Source organism: Cryptococcus depauperatus, chromosome 5 (genome assembly GCF_001720195.1).
Source record: "Cryptococcus depauperatus CBS 7841 chromosome 5, complete sequence".
Taxonomy (NCBI): Eukaryota; Fungi; Basidiomycota; class Tremellomycetes; order Tremellales; family Cryptococcaceae; genus Cryptococcus; species Cryptococcus depauperatus.
The window spans coordinates 638,587-651,909 of record NC_089472.1 but is presented as its reverse complement, the minus strand read 5'-3'; the positions used below and the strand labels follow the sequence as shown (position 1 = coordinate 651,909).

Sequence of the window (13,323 nt, the reverse complement as noted above, 5' to 3'; positions counted from 1 at the left end):
CCACAATCGGATCGGTGATAAGAGTAGCGGAAACAAAACGAATATTACGTATCACAACATTAGATGTGCTTCTCGCCACTCGTCGGGATTTTACATTTCTCCGACCAGCGCAGTTTCGCTGGTCATTTGAAGGCTTTGTTGAAATTGGCCTTGAACTAACCGTCAAGACTTTCTGTGGGTATCTTGTCAAAAGAAATTGCTGATCTTTTCTAACCTTGTCTACAGCAGAAAAATGCCTTCTCACATTCCCATCGTTAAGAAGCGCACAAAGCACTTCAAAAGGCATCAGTCCGATAGGTACCATGGCGTTAAGGAGTCTTGGAGAAAGCCCAAGGGTATCGACAACAGGGTGCGTTAGATATTGAAGCGGATAGGCATGGTGATTTGGGAGCGGGCATTGGCATAGACTCAGCAAATCAACAAGGTCATGCCAAACACACATGTCGAATTGCGCTCTAGAATCCCTCGCCTATCATTACTTGATTGAATGACTTTTTATTGACTTGTATTCACAGGTTCGTCGTCGATTCAAGGGCCAAATCCCCATGCCCAAGATTGGTTACGGTTCCAACAAGAAGACCCGCCATCTCCTTCCTTCCGGTCACAAGGAGCTCCTTGTTCACAACCTGTCCGAGCTTGAGCTTTTGTTGATGCACTCTGGCAAGTACGCCGCCTCCATCGCCCACGGTGTAAGCAGCAAGAAGAGAATCGAGATCATTGCCAGAGCCAAGGTTTTAGGTGTCAAGTGAGTGAAGTAATTTGAATTTAAAGTGATAACATGCTGACCTGAAATCTTAGGGTCACCAACGCCGATGCCAAGCTCAGGACCGAAGAGGCTTAGATCCGAGGTTAGCTTCTACAGGTTGGGTGATGTATTTGCATAACACAGAAGAACATGATGCAGATGCAAAGTGGGCCCATAAGAATCAACAAATTTTATCCATTCAATCAACATCATCGTTGACTCGGTATAATTCAAAATGCACATCAATAGTGCACCAAGTGACCAACCATTGTTTGAAAGAATAGAGAACTGAAGAGGTTTTTCTGTGACAATTTTGTCAATCGAACGACTCTACGAAAATCGCACTTGGTTCAAATTGCATAAGGCTGATGACTGATGCATCAACGCAGTCAATTTCTCCTGTGGATGTCCTACACAATTAGTGTTTAGTGAAGCTTATGTTCAGAAAAATCAAGATAACTGTTTCAAGATCGTGATAGTGGTAAAACATTACGTTTATCCTCTCAGAGACATAACCTCGCATATCACACAACCTATCTCGATACTAATGTTTACGCTGAACAGTGCTCTGTTTCCGCAGAATTGTCGTCGTTGTTTACCGCATCTCTTTGTCCATTCAGTTTGACAGGATGCCCAAACTAACATGATTACTGAACTGAGATCTCAATATGCACTTCGTCTGCTCGGTTAGTCAGGGAACTATCAAAGCTGAGAATGACACTGTAGCTGAATGTATTAGGTTCCATTGTGGTCCGAAAGCAACCCTAAAATTGAAGTAAGTTTGCAAGTGGAACTGGGTGAAACCCAGATATAACCATCTAAACTGAAGACTGTTCTTACCAGAAGGCTCAGCTGATCAGAAGCTTGCAATATTCCTATCGGTTCTGTCACGAGTCATCTCTATGAAATCACTTTTCAGTGCTTCAACCGAGCACAAATTCCTTGTGAACAATGTCGCTGAATCTACGCAAGAGTTGATGGATGTTTTCACCTTTATAGTTGCTAAAACTTGAAAGATAGGTCGAGCTAAATGCGAGTGAAGTTCATGAAGAGATATGAATGATCAGGGGAATGTGCAACACAAATGAAGAGCAGGCAAGTCGACAAGTAGGAAGCTTCAGAGGCTTGTTTTCAACTCAACCAATACTCTAACCCAATCAAGTCGGGCTTCCAGTCTACATCAATTGTATTGGTCCTTTCAAGTCTTTGCGGCCCAAGTCTTATTCCTTCAAATGTTATCGTTGATATGAACCCTGGTGAGCAACTTTGAAGGTTGTTTTGCATAATCAGTGTGAGCATGGCTTACAGTACCGATATGCCAACTCAAGAGGTGTTAAAAGTAAGTTTATATTCTGATGTAATATGAAAAATGGATTGGTTGATTCAACATAACGTTTCTTAGTTAGCACTACTCAATAAATCCAAATTTTGTAGTACTTTCACCTTCAACGGCTCTTGGCCATTAACTGGGCATACTTAAAGGGCATGACAGATTCCTGAAGCGGGCAAAGAGTCCGTCCAGTATCACTTGTACCAATTGCTTGTCGCCTCATTCTGTCAAGATGCAAAAGCCTCGAAAATGACTACCCAAGTGTCAAACACCATTACTCTTGTCACCGTCCAACAGGCGTTGGGACTCTATACATTGCTTCTCAACGATAAATGAAGGAAATAGTAATGCCCATCTCTATCATGATGTTCTCAACTTTCCTGAGGTCTTGTTAGAGATACTGTTCCATATACCGAGACTTGGGCAAAATTCGACAACAGTTGAAAATATTATAGGGTAAGTTGTACTTGACTATAGAAAAAGGTCAATTACAACATTGTTATACTAGTATAAATGCAATTTCTACAACAAATCGCTTCAAAGTCATTTTAATTCTTTGTCTTTGTCATGATTATCGTAAGAATCCAAAGTAATTACAACTGCCTCCACCTGGACCAAACAAGTCATCCATCTGGCATTTTCCATCTCGTATTTTCCATTCTTCCTTTCATCTTTCTCATTCACATTTACAACTGTAGTCACGACAGCATGCCCTCTGAGATGTCTATTCCCAGATATGACTTTTATCAGACCGCATCAGAGCTTATCCTCGCTCTCTACGTCAAAGGGTACGACAAGGTCAAAGACGATGTCAAGATTGATATTGGTAATAACTCTGCATGTCTGCCTTGGCTTTTGTATCGTTGTTGGATGGTTCTGATACTTCTTGGCTGTTACAGGTAGTGATTGTTCTTCCAGCCATTTCGCCCGAGTCCCAACCGTCCCAGATCACGCTTTCTCCCCTTGCCGGTTTATTGGAAGCTGGAAGCACATACAGGATACTTGGAACTAAGATTGAATTCAAGTTACGCAAAGCTGGAGGACTTCATTGGCCTGGGTTATTAGTCGATTCAAGCGGATCTGCTGGCGCTAGCCAACCTTTATCCATGTCGACCTTAACTCCGAACGAAGTGGCAGCTCAAGAACCCCTAAAGGCTCAGCAAAGTGCATCTAGAGAGAGAAAGAATTGGGATAAGATTGATATTGAAGAAGATGAAGTTGATTCTTCGGATCCTGTATGTCTATCGTCTCAATATCTGATATCTGATAGCTGACTCCAAGTCACAGAATGCAGGTGGTGATGCTGCACTCCAAAAGTTCTTTTCTCAGCTCTATTCCAATTCAGATGATGATACGCGCCGAGCTATGATCAAGAGTTTTACGGAAAGCGGAGGGACAACCTTGAGCACTGACTGGAGCAGTATTGGGAAACGTAGGTATAGTCTGGCCGCTTCGTTCTGTTTTAGAAAGACAGAGAGCCTGAAGCAATGTTAGGCATAGAGATGACTGACATGAATGTATAGAGACGACGCCCATCAGACCTCCAGAAGGCGTCGAGCCTAAGAAGTTTTGAAGTTATTTCTTGCCAGCATTTAGAATGAAATGTATGAACGTTGTACACACCAATATTCTACGACACCATGCATATATACAATACAACAACGGATCACTGCCCAGAGCAAAACCCAAGATCGCACTCTAAAAGATACAAATGATAAGCCATGATCTAGTCGTTGTCAAAATCTTCCTCCTCTTTTGATCCCATGTGTTCTTCATATCTCATCCTGTACTATTATTTTCATTCATTCTCTCCATTCGCTCCGCGCTCCGCACTGTCCCATTCTCTTCGACTATCTATATCGGTCCAGTCGTCTTCAATCGTCATTCCGTAACCCGTTTTTGCTTTTTTGATCTCTGATTCTTCATCGCTCGTTTCAGTCATGTTAACAGCTGCTGCCCTACGTTTCTTTTGTTTGACGTAAAAATCGCTGAGTTGCTTGGATGAAGGTAGACATGCTTTGACACGACATACCTCGACGGGTATGCCAAGGGAGAGAAGAACATCAACCCAAATCTGCAATTCATCAGAATTGAATGAATACATTCCAGGCCATTTGTCAATTCACGCAACAAAGGTCAAAATGAAGACGACTGGTAGCATACCTTTTGTGTTTCTGAAAGATTATCGCCAGGTCCTTTGACTTCGACGAAGCGGACATCGTTCTTTTCCTTGTTCCAAACACTGTTTTCGGATAAATCTTGAACACGTTTTCCACAGAACGAATGTTGTCCCGACGACAAGGCCAAAAAGACACTCACATGAGATCAGGAACCCCACTTGCACGATATTTGTACTCTTCCGCCAACATTCTACAAATCCCACTCATCGCCCTTCCTCCCACACATTCCAAAATCTCCTCCAAATCTTGTTTTTCAAATCTCCAATTGACCCCCACTGCCCATGTACCCCTCTTTCTTTCCCTCTCATCAGTTTCTCTCAAAAGCTCGAGTGCGTTGCTCGTTTTTGAGGAGATAAATGCCAGCCGCTCTTCAAGTAAGTCACGACGATAAAAGGAAAAAGTATCTTCACCAAGATCTAGTGGAGCTGTCTGATGGGGCGTTTGAAAAGAGCCAGGTAGAGGATGAAAGATGACAGGCCATAACAAGAGTGTAAAAAATGTAGTAAGGATGCTTGATTCAGAGTGATAGCTAGAAGGTGTTTAATGCGAAGCAAACATTTATGAGTGGAAATAAAAACACACCCCTTGTAACCTTTCTTGGCCCACCATTCCAGCACCCACTCTTCAACTCCAACTTCGCCTACTTTTCCCATCCAGAGACTTTTCCCTACTAATTTTTCTTGACCTTGCCAACTTTCTCCATCTTTGTTCTTCATTTTAAAGCCTTTCTCCTCTCTACTCTCCAGAATACTGTTTGATCTTGATCTTTTTCTATCGCTCCGACCAGACAAAGATCTAGAACGCGTTTTTCCTGAAAGCAGAGCTATGTGGGTTTGTCCTCGGTTTTCAGGCAATCTTATCGCGGTTACTTCTCGCGTTTCAGATTTTAGCAACGAGGCATAACTTATATGCCTTTCATCTGCTGGAAGCTTGAGTTTATTTTCTAGTCTGGTCAGACGTCGTGATAGACCTGGACGGTAAACTATTGTACAGCTCCAATTAGTCAAGCTGTATTCGTTGATAATTTTGTCAAGAAGAGACAAACTGAGATGGGTATCGTCATCCAACAATCCATCAATACAAACTTGTGTTGCTTCTCCCAACTTCTCTTCTTTTTCCCTGATGGAGAGACGAGGCGAGTTTTTGTAGTGTGTCATTAGAACTAGGGCAAGACGATCGTACCATGCTCTTAATACTCAAGATCAGGGAAGGTTTGAAGTTCCAAGCGAGTGGCAAACATACCCGCGTTTACCTTTTCTCCATCTCTTTTGTTTGAGCAAGGCTCGTAAAACTGTACACTCCATGTCGTATTCATGCAAAACACCCAACGCTTCAGCTCCCTGTTAGCCATAGAAAAATCAGCAATTCGTATATTTGGCTCTAAGCTGGGAAGAAGAGACGTACTTTGTATACTATCCTAGTAAGGACATGACCTATTTCAGTGTTGGTATCTTGTAGGACCCTTACAAGAAAGAAATGGAAGAACTGAAAGAGAGTATGAAGACGTACCTATCTCGAACCTGTCCCCAAGCACACCTCCAAGTTGTCTCGATACTCTCTTTTCAACATCCTGCTGCCCTTTCTCACCCTGTTTTCCAAAAGCCTTATCATCACGAGGATGTTCGTTCTTGACCATTTGGAGCCAGATAGGCCATACGTTTTGCCATATGGTTTTGACAATTGTTGCTCCATCTCTCCTGTTTATCCACATTCCTTCTCCTAAAATCGTTTCATTCTGACTCCCAAACATAGCGCCAGGCCTAACTCCATCCCCAGCATTTTTTTTCTGCTCCCAGTCCCCCATTGCCGCCTCTATAACGCCTTCCCACCCAATCGCCCTCTCCCACACGAGTAGCGCTGCCCGACTCTTCCAGACTCTTGTTCTTTGTGGTGTATACATAGGATACGGTCGTTTATGAGACGTTGCCAATATAGCTGGTAACATCAAACTAGTGTTATTGTCTGCGGTGGGGGGTACTCGGGAGAATACGAGGTTGACTCTATTAATGAGGATCTGTAATGCTGGGTTAATGACGAGGGCGGGACCGAGAATAGAGAGGACTGCCGAGATTAGAAGTGACTCGGAAGACTTGCATTCTTCTTGATCTGGTGACTGCGTTGTCATCCTCAACGCAGCTGTTTGAAGTATTGGCCTGTCTTTGGATAGAGAGTTTGAATTTTTTGTTGGAGAAAATGTCAAAACACTCTGCCTTTTTGCAAGACTCAGCAAAGCTTTTTCCATGCTTTTTCGATTACTAAGAGAGGAAGCGGGTATCTTACGGGATTTGGCAAGTCTACGAAGGTCATCTAATGGAATAGCACTAAGAAGAGTGGAAAGCGGGAGGGAGGTAGAAGGGATAGTCAAAGAACTTATAGGGGGCAAGAGAATAGGAGTAAGAGAAAACTGGGGAAGAGTACAGCTTGTTTTCGCCGGAATCATTCGATCTTGTCTGTCGAGATTTTCATGGTCTTCGTCGTCCACATCAATTCTTCTTACCTTTGCGGCCCACAAACTTTCCTTGAGGGCTTCAGCTAGATCAGGATCGGCCCGCTCTTCTTCTGGTGACAACCCTGATGAGATATCTGACCATGGTTTTTTGGCTTTCATTCTCCTCAATTCTGAATCTGAGGTTGAAGCGGAAGTGTAGGGGGAATGGAAAGGTAGATTGGGCGTTGTTGGAAAACTTAATTCAGCTGCGACCTTTGAAGGGGTAGATGCTGCATTGATGGGCTCGATAACCTCTCTTGGTAAATTTAAGGACTCAAGCAGCATTTTCATAGCATCTTTGACTCCATGCTCTCCAATGTCCTCAGAATATGCTTCGAGCAGACTTGAGAGTGTGTGGACCCTACCAGGACGTCTTAAAAGGAGACGTGTAAGCAAGTAAAGGGGTTCGTCTATAAATTTGATGATCAGTTGTAGCAAGTCAAAGACGAGGAGCATACATTGAAGAGACATAATGTAGTCAAGCACCCATAACTCTTGACTCGTGAAAAGATAGTCTTCTTCGGCGAGCACAGTGCTTATCATCTCTTTCAGCAGCGTCACATACATTGACATTCTGTATGGCGTGTCATGCTCTTCTGCAAAGTATGGTGGCAGCGGTGGTGAGGACGGCATGGTGCTTGATGTAGCTAGGCTGTTATGTTTATTGGTCTACATTGAACTTTCGTTTGACAGTCAAATAGCATTTGTTTCAGGAAAGGAAAAGGAATTAGAAAAGAATAAAGAAAAGAAATAGTTGAGTCAACTACTGAAAGACGCGTTGTGCCTCCACCACTTCATGAACGACTTTTACGTAATATATATTTAGAACCGCAAATACAAATGAACTTTACCAGATTGACTTCTTTCCTCAATTTCATTGCAACTTCATTACATTCTTATTACAAGTCACCACAACCATGTTACGAGCTTCGAGAGCAGTTTTCTCGGCCCTTAAATCATCCACAAATCTGACGGGCCTTACGGTACATCCTGACCCGCTTCCAGCACTCACAGCCATTTACAGCAATACCCTCACATCCCTTGGCACCCTTCCACCAACTTCTGTATACCGCCAAGCTACGGAAGCAGTCACAAAGCACAGACTTGATGTTGTGCAGAAAGCGCAAGGTGACGTAGAGAAAGTTGAGAAAGAGTTGGGCAAAATGGTTGAGCTTTTGATCGAGGAAGGAAAAGGAGAAGAAGGCCTAGTCGTCAAGATCAAAGAATGGAAGAGGTGAGCTTGATTTACAATGAGCAGCAGAGACTGGCTGGCTAGCTGGAACCTATACATGGCTCTACATTGCCTGTAGTCCACTATTGAGCCTTCTCTCGCAGTTTATACTAATATCGTATTTTGTAGGCTGACCCATTTTTCATTATCTTAGCTGGGAACCTCTTTCAGAAGAACCACAACCCTCACAATGGCGATATTTTGAGCCTCTTAGTGATGACGCTTGATGTTTTCCTCTATTGCATGTTACAGAAGAACAAAGCGGCATCTTTTAGAGGTGGGCTACAGGAACCTCAGGTGAACAGGTGATGAGTATGGGATGCACTCTGAATGACACCAAGAAAAGTATTATAAGAAAGTTTGGAAAATAGATGGCATATCATTCCAGTCCTGGAACAAACCTTTACAGACTATCTCAAGCCTTGATCCTTCTAATGACACCTTTTCTTATCCATTTCCAATCTAGACACAATCCTTAGCGTCTTCTCTGTCTCTCGCCTCCTGTTATTCCAAAGCGAGTTTTCCCATCACTTTCCACATACAAATCCGTGTCACCATCTCTGACATGATGAACTGTTCTACTTTCCTTAGATCCCCCTCTGTCTGTCGTACTTGGAGTAGGGGGCGCGCTCGATTCCGGCTCTGAACCGGTTTCGGCAGCCTTGTCGGGTGTGGTTCTGGACTGAGAGTCTCCAGACTTTTCCTTGTCCTTCTTATCTTCCGTCTTCTGGTCTTTCTGCGTCTTCGGTGGTCTCTGCTCCCCGTTATCCCGATTTGTAGAAGAGGAGGTAGATTTATCTGGGCTTGAGCTAACGACTATCAGTCCGAGGATGATGAGGGTGATGAGAACGGCCTCAGAGAGGGCTTTTCCTAGGTACATCTGCTTTGTCTTGCACAATCTGATCCTTTATCACCTTTGATAGGCCTTTTCTGATTGTCTCTGATAATTTTGTGGCTTTACAGATTTTCCTGCTTGTTTTGCCTATAATTCTCATGCGGTGTTTGATTTTCCGGAAACACCAAACAAGAGAGACAAGAGGATAATGAATTTGTAAAAGGGAGATGCTTAGATTGTGACGATGAAAGGAGGTAACAGGATATGCTTTCTTTACCATTTGATGCCTAATCAAAGGTGCTCGCCCTTGTTTCTGCTGAACTCCTCTATATGCTAGTCCTTGTGTTCAATTTAAGACCTTACAGTAGAATTCATGGTCAACATCTTATAGCAAAGTGTGCATATAGATGATACAATATTGTTTTGAGTCTTTGATATTTCAATGACAGTTAAGCTATGAATACTTATCCAATTTTTGCCTAACACATAATTAGCTGATGTTTCTCGGTCGGTCATGCCAAAATACAGTCATACGTTACTGAAATCCATTTCTGGATGTTGTTTCATAAACCTCTGAATCCCTTCTTGTTTCTTTAACTCGTCACTTGTTGGTTGCCCAAGTGCTTTCTGTCTGTTATCAAACATCATTTTCTCGACCATTCCTCTCGTCTCTTGGTCCAAGTCTGAGAGGGATGTAGTTGGCTCTGGAACGATCTTCGTGGTATCAATCTGGGGATGGTGAGTGTAGATGTGCGGCCACCAGCGAGGTTTACCGATACGCGACGAGTACTTCTCGAGTTCAATCGTCAATACGTTGTCATCTATCGTCCATGAAGAGTCTTCCGCAACGATGTCGTCAAACAGGTCTCCGCTAATCAGAGGCTCTTTGTCTTCTTTTAATTGCACCTGAGATTGCCTTGTAAGTACATCTTTGGTGTGATCAAAGTGACACACTTTGAGTTTTCTTCTTTGAACATCCACAGTCAAATTCTTTCCCTTGGTTCCCTTTGGAAGAGGCAGCGATATAGTGGCATTATCCAACTCTTGTGTCCATTTATATGGTAATTCTGTTCCTCTTTAGTAAAGTGTGTCCTGGTAGGTAACACTTATACATACTGGCCTGCTCTTCCTCTTCCTTTTTCCTCTGGGCCAATTCATTGGCTTCTTTTTCTTGTTTCGGCAAAGATTGATTGACTGACATTTTTTTCTCTTAATACATCTTTAAAGACAAAAAGCACACTTTGAAAGTGAATTGTTGGGTTCTGTCATTGAACGGAATCAAATTCTCTTTCACCATTTAATATCATTTCAATTTATCTACATCTTTCTTCAATCTGTTTCATTTGTTTTTTCTCGACAATACTTATTCAAAAAGCACCACTTAGAAAACCTGACACTTAATGCAGATCAAGTTCAATTGAAAGCATACCCCTTGGCTTGAAACGCCCAATCTCACTCGTCTAGCCTCACCTTTTATTATGACAGCCAACACCGATCCTCCGACACAGACCTCTTGGGCTGATTTTGAGGTATGGCTTCTTCGTGCGTGTTCTGTAAGCTCTGGCTTATCACCTTTCGTGATATCAGTCATTTGTAACGAGGTCTATTCCTGCGCATACTGTACCATACCTCAAGCAATTCGCAACCATCTTATCCACTTACGGTCCGGCAGGGATATATATACGGTCCAGCGATCGCAAAGCCGACATAATATCAAAAATTCAAGCAGCTTTCTACGCAATTAAGGCTAGGCAAGATTTTGAATCGTATAGGGAGTGTAGGTATTGGTGCGAAAGAGTAGGTCGGGGACTGGGATGGGAGCCTATAGGAGGAGTGGGGGCACCACCAAGTATACCAAGTGCGAGTGGATCGAACACGTTAAACGCGAGAATAAGCTCAAGAGATTACAATGAGGTAGCAACGGCAGCTGGACCAAACACGGCGACGTTTGAATCAAGCAGTGGGCTTGGTTATGGTGGTGTAAATGGAATAGGATCAGGATTCGGACATGTTGATCGGTGGCGGAGCGGTTGGTCTTTCTATGAGTAATGGTTGAATCCATCAGCTAATATTTCTGCGGCATACAAAGCAGGAAACTCTTATCACAATGGCCCAACGTTTGGTGCTGCCTCTGTTGCTTCCAATGTAGGATCAAATCTCGGATCGGTGGCTCCCCGTATGTCCTTACTTTTTGCCTTGACCATCTCTAAGTCATCAAAACTAGGGCCAGTCTTCAATCCCGGTCCTCAGTACACATTACAAGATTGGAAATCTAATCCTATGTGGAAGCCTTTACGCGCCCTCACTTCGATTGAGACACTACCTGACATTGCCCATAACGAGTCCCATAGTACTTATCGGGGAAAAAAAACAAACCTGGTTTTACCGAACGAGATATGCGATAAAGTGAAGTTTTCTCGGTATGTGCTCTCATCATTTGTATGGCATACAATCGTCTTATAGGATACAAGATCAAATCCCTCTTTAAAACCACACTACTCTATTCGACTCTTCTGCACTTCCTCCGACCATTATCACCCCCTGTCTTCCACTTACGCGCGTCAGCCACCACTTCCATCGCGCAATATCCCTATCGAGTTCCCAAATAATCCAGAAGTCGCTGTAAACGGTGTGATATTGCCGTTTAGAGAGAAAGGTTTAAGAGGAAAAGCAGGAAGCGCGCCACCGCTTGATGTCGATAAGAGCAAAAGAGTGACAGTTGAACCTGGAAAAGTCACTGGGGTGACTTTTGGACATAGAGGACCTACCACAGGAAAAAATAAGAACCAATCAAAAGTATGTTATTTCATTTGAGACAAATAATGCGTTAACAGGTTGTGAATTTCAAAAGAGATTTTTTTATCAAGTTGTATTCTGTGAAACGACTTTGAAAGAAGAACTTCTGACTCGTCTCGTTGCACTTGAGCCTACAAAACCCGAAGATGCATTGGCGGAATTAAAAAGAAAAGAGGATGACGATGACGATGGAATAGTTGCTGGTACGGTAAAGATGAGTTTGAAAGACCCTGTAAGTTTTCAACATCTTTAAAATGTTTGTATCTCACAAAGTGATATTGTTAGTTATCATACATGCGCATGACAAAACCCATTCGTTCTTCTCAATGCTCACATATACAATGCTTCGATGCTCAATGGTGGATCGAATCCAACTCTGTGCATCCACAATGGCTCTGTCCACATTGTTCCAAGCCACTTTTGTTCGATGATCTTGTTTGTGATGGATATGTGTTGAGTATTTTAGAAGCATGTCCCGATAGCGTGGATGATGTTTTGTTAGAACCAGATGGAGAGTGGCATACGGAAGATAACAAGTTTGGATCAAAAAGCTGGTTGGAGGCACATGCACATCTGACTCCGCTGTCCGGGCTGGTACCTCCACCCAGAGAAGGAAACGGGACCGATGAACAAGAAGAGCCAGAATCAAAACCCGACATCAATTCAATTTCTGTCTCCGCTTTATCCAATGTGGCTCACGTTCCAAACGGAACAACAAGTATTGAGATTGGTCAAAAACGCAAAGTCGTTGAAATTGTCGACAGCGATACCGATGACGATAGAACTCATGGCTCAGAATCGAGGCTGAGTAATGCACCCACTTCATCTGCTCCACCATTTAACCCTCCGTCTGCTCCCCTTGTTTTGCCTCGTTTGCAACATTCAAGAGCAGACTTCAGCAGAACATCTTCTGCATCTACCTCTGCTCGAGGCGGTGTGATTGATCTGACAATGTCTGATTCTGAAGAAGAAGACGATAGATCAACGAGGCAAGGATCATCACAAAGAAACGAAAGTATGCTAAACCGAAAGCCAGGTCCAAGTGTGCCACCACCTACATTTGGGCCTGGTAAAGACCACAGACATCCAAGTTTAACAGATGCTTTACGAAACAGTTCTCCATCCATCAATGTACCTGGAAAGGATTCGACCGGGAATCCTATACCTGCTTACCCAACAAGTGCCTGTACGGTAGCAACTTCATTGCAGGATGCTCATAGCGAGATGACCAATAGTCCTGTGAATGGACTGAATGCTGGGACTATGGGCAATTATAGACCGTTGTTGTCTCGTACTGCTACTCCAGCTCCTCCAAATTCCACGCCTCCGCCACCACCACCACCTCCTCCTCCTACAATTCTCGCTCATTCTACCACAAATCTTTCATCTAATGAGACCTCATTCAATGCGCCGCCAGCGCAAAGCATGTCTCTAGGCATGTCTTCCTTTCCGGGAAACCAACAAGAGCCGTGGCCATTAGATTCTAGAAACGTATATGACTTAGTAGATCAACGGTTTGCAGCTTTTGAAGAACAAAATTGGAGAGGTTAGGAAGCCGCTGAAGATCATCGGCAATAACAAGTTGTAAGAGTTATTTGAGACTATATTATTCTACCTTGCGGTGATGTACTTCTTCAATGGTTACATTTATGGCCATATCGTTTCCGTAAAGAGTTCTATAATGAAGAGGACTTCGTTGTTGACCTCCACTGGCGGGA

The 13,323-nt window shown here is 43.3% G+C and overlaps 7 protein-coding genes across 7 annotated transcripts; 4 read left to right on the top strand and 3 right to left on the bottom strand.

The window, feature by feature from the left end:
- Positions 1-232: 232 nt before the first annotated feature.
- L203_104395 (60S ribosomal protein L32) lies at positions 233-841 on the top strand (the record flags this gene model as incomplete). Its single annotated transcript, XM_066213782.1, has 3 exons — positions 233-349; positions 516-745; positions 799-841. The coding sequence occupies 3 exons, from the start codon at positions 233-235 to the stop codon at positions 839-841; spliced, it is 390 nt and encodes a 129-aa protein (XP_066069879.1).
- Positions 842-2,783: 1,942 nt separating this feature from the next.
- On the top strand, positions 2,784-3,648 carry L203_104394 (uncharacterized protein; the record flags this gene model as incomplete). The annotated part of the gene is made up of 4 exons (XM_066213781.1): positions 2,784-2,916; positions 2,979-3,310; positions 3,363-3,507; positions 3,599-3,648. The coding sequence occupies 4 exons, from the start codon at positions 2,784-2,786 to the stop codon at positions 3,646-3,648; spliced, it is 660 nt and encodes a 219-aa protein (XP_066069878.1).
- A 225-nt stretch (positions 3,649-3,873) lies between these two features.
- Positions 3,874-7,376, bottom strand: L203_104393 (uncharacterized protein; the record flags this gene model as incomplete). Its single annotated transcript, XM_066213780.1, has 9 exons — positions 3,874-4,149; positions 4,239-4,317; positions 4,395-4,784; positions 4,838-5,237; positions 5,301-5,443; positions 5,498-5,595; positions 5,660-5,688; positions 5,765-7,153; positions 7,202-7,376. 9 exons carry the CDS (start codon positions 7,374-7,376, stop codon positions 3,874-3,876), a joined length of 2,979 nt encoding a protein of 992 aa, XP_066069877.1.
- A 284-nt stretch (positions 7,377-7,660) lies between these two features.
- On the top strand, positions 7,661-8,201 carry L203_104392 (uncharacterized protein; the record flags this gene model as incomplete). The annotated part of the gene is made up of 2 exons (XM_066213779.1): positions 7,661-7,977; positions 8,129-8,201. 2 exons carry the CDS (start codon positions 7,661-7,663, stop codon positions 8,199-8,201), a joined length of 390 nt encoding a protein of 129 aa, XP_066069876.1.
- A 248-nt stretch (positions 8,202-8,449) lies between these two features.
- L203_104391 (uncharacterized protein) lies at positions 8,450-8,854 on the bottom strand (the record flags this gene model as incomplete). The annotated part of the gene is made up of 1 exon (XM_066213778.1): positions 8,450-8,854. One exon carries the CDS (start codon positions 8,852-8,854, stop codon positions 8,450-8,452), a length of 405 nt encoding a protein of 134 aa, XP_066069875.1.
- A 419-nt stretch (positions 8,855-9,273) lies between these two features.
- Positions 9,274-10,010, bottom strand: L203_104390 (uncharacterized protein; the record flags this gene model as incomplete). The annotated part of the gene is made up of 4 exons (XM_066213777.1): positions 9,274-9,288; positions 9,344-9,715; positions 9,764-9,876; positions 9,926-10,010. The coding sequence occupies 4 exons, from the start codon at positions 10,008-10,010 to the stop codon at positions 9,274-9,276; spliced, it is 585 nt and encodes a 194-aa protein (XP_066069874.1).
- Positions 10,011-10,287: 277 nt separating this feature from the next.
- Positions 10,288-13,156, top strand: L203_104389 (uncharacterized protein; the record flags this gene model as incomplete). The annotated part of the gene is made up of 7 exons (XM_066213776.1): positions 10,288-10,338; positions 10,397-10,667; positions 10,728-10,838; positions 10,899-11,229; positions 11,281-11,605; positions 11,661-11,837; positions 11,891-13,156. The coding sequence occupies 7 exons, from the start codon at positions 10,288-10,290 to the stop codon at positions 13,154-13,156; spliced, it is 2,532 nt and encodes an 843-aa protein (XP_066069873.1).
- Between the last annotated feature and the right edge of the window lie 167 nt (positions 13,157-13,323).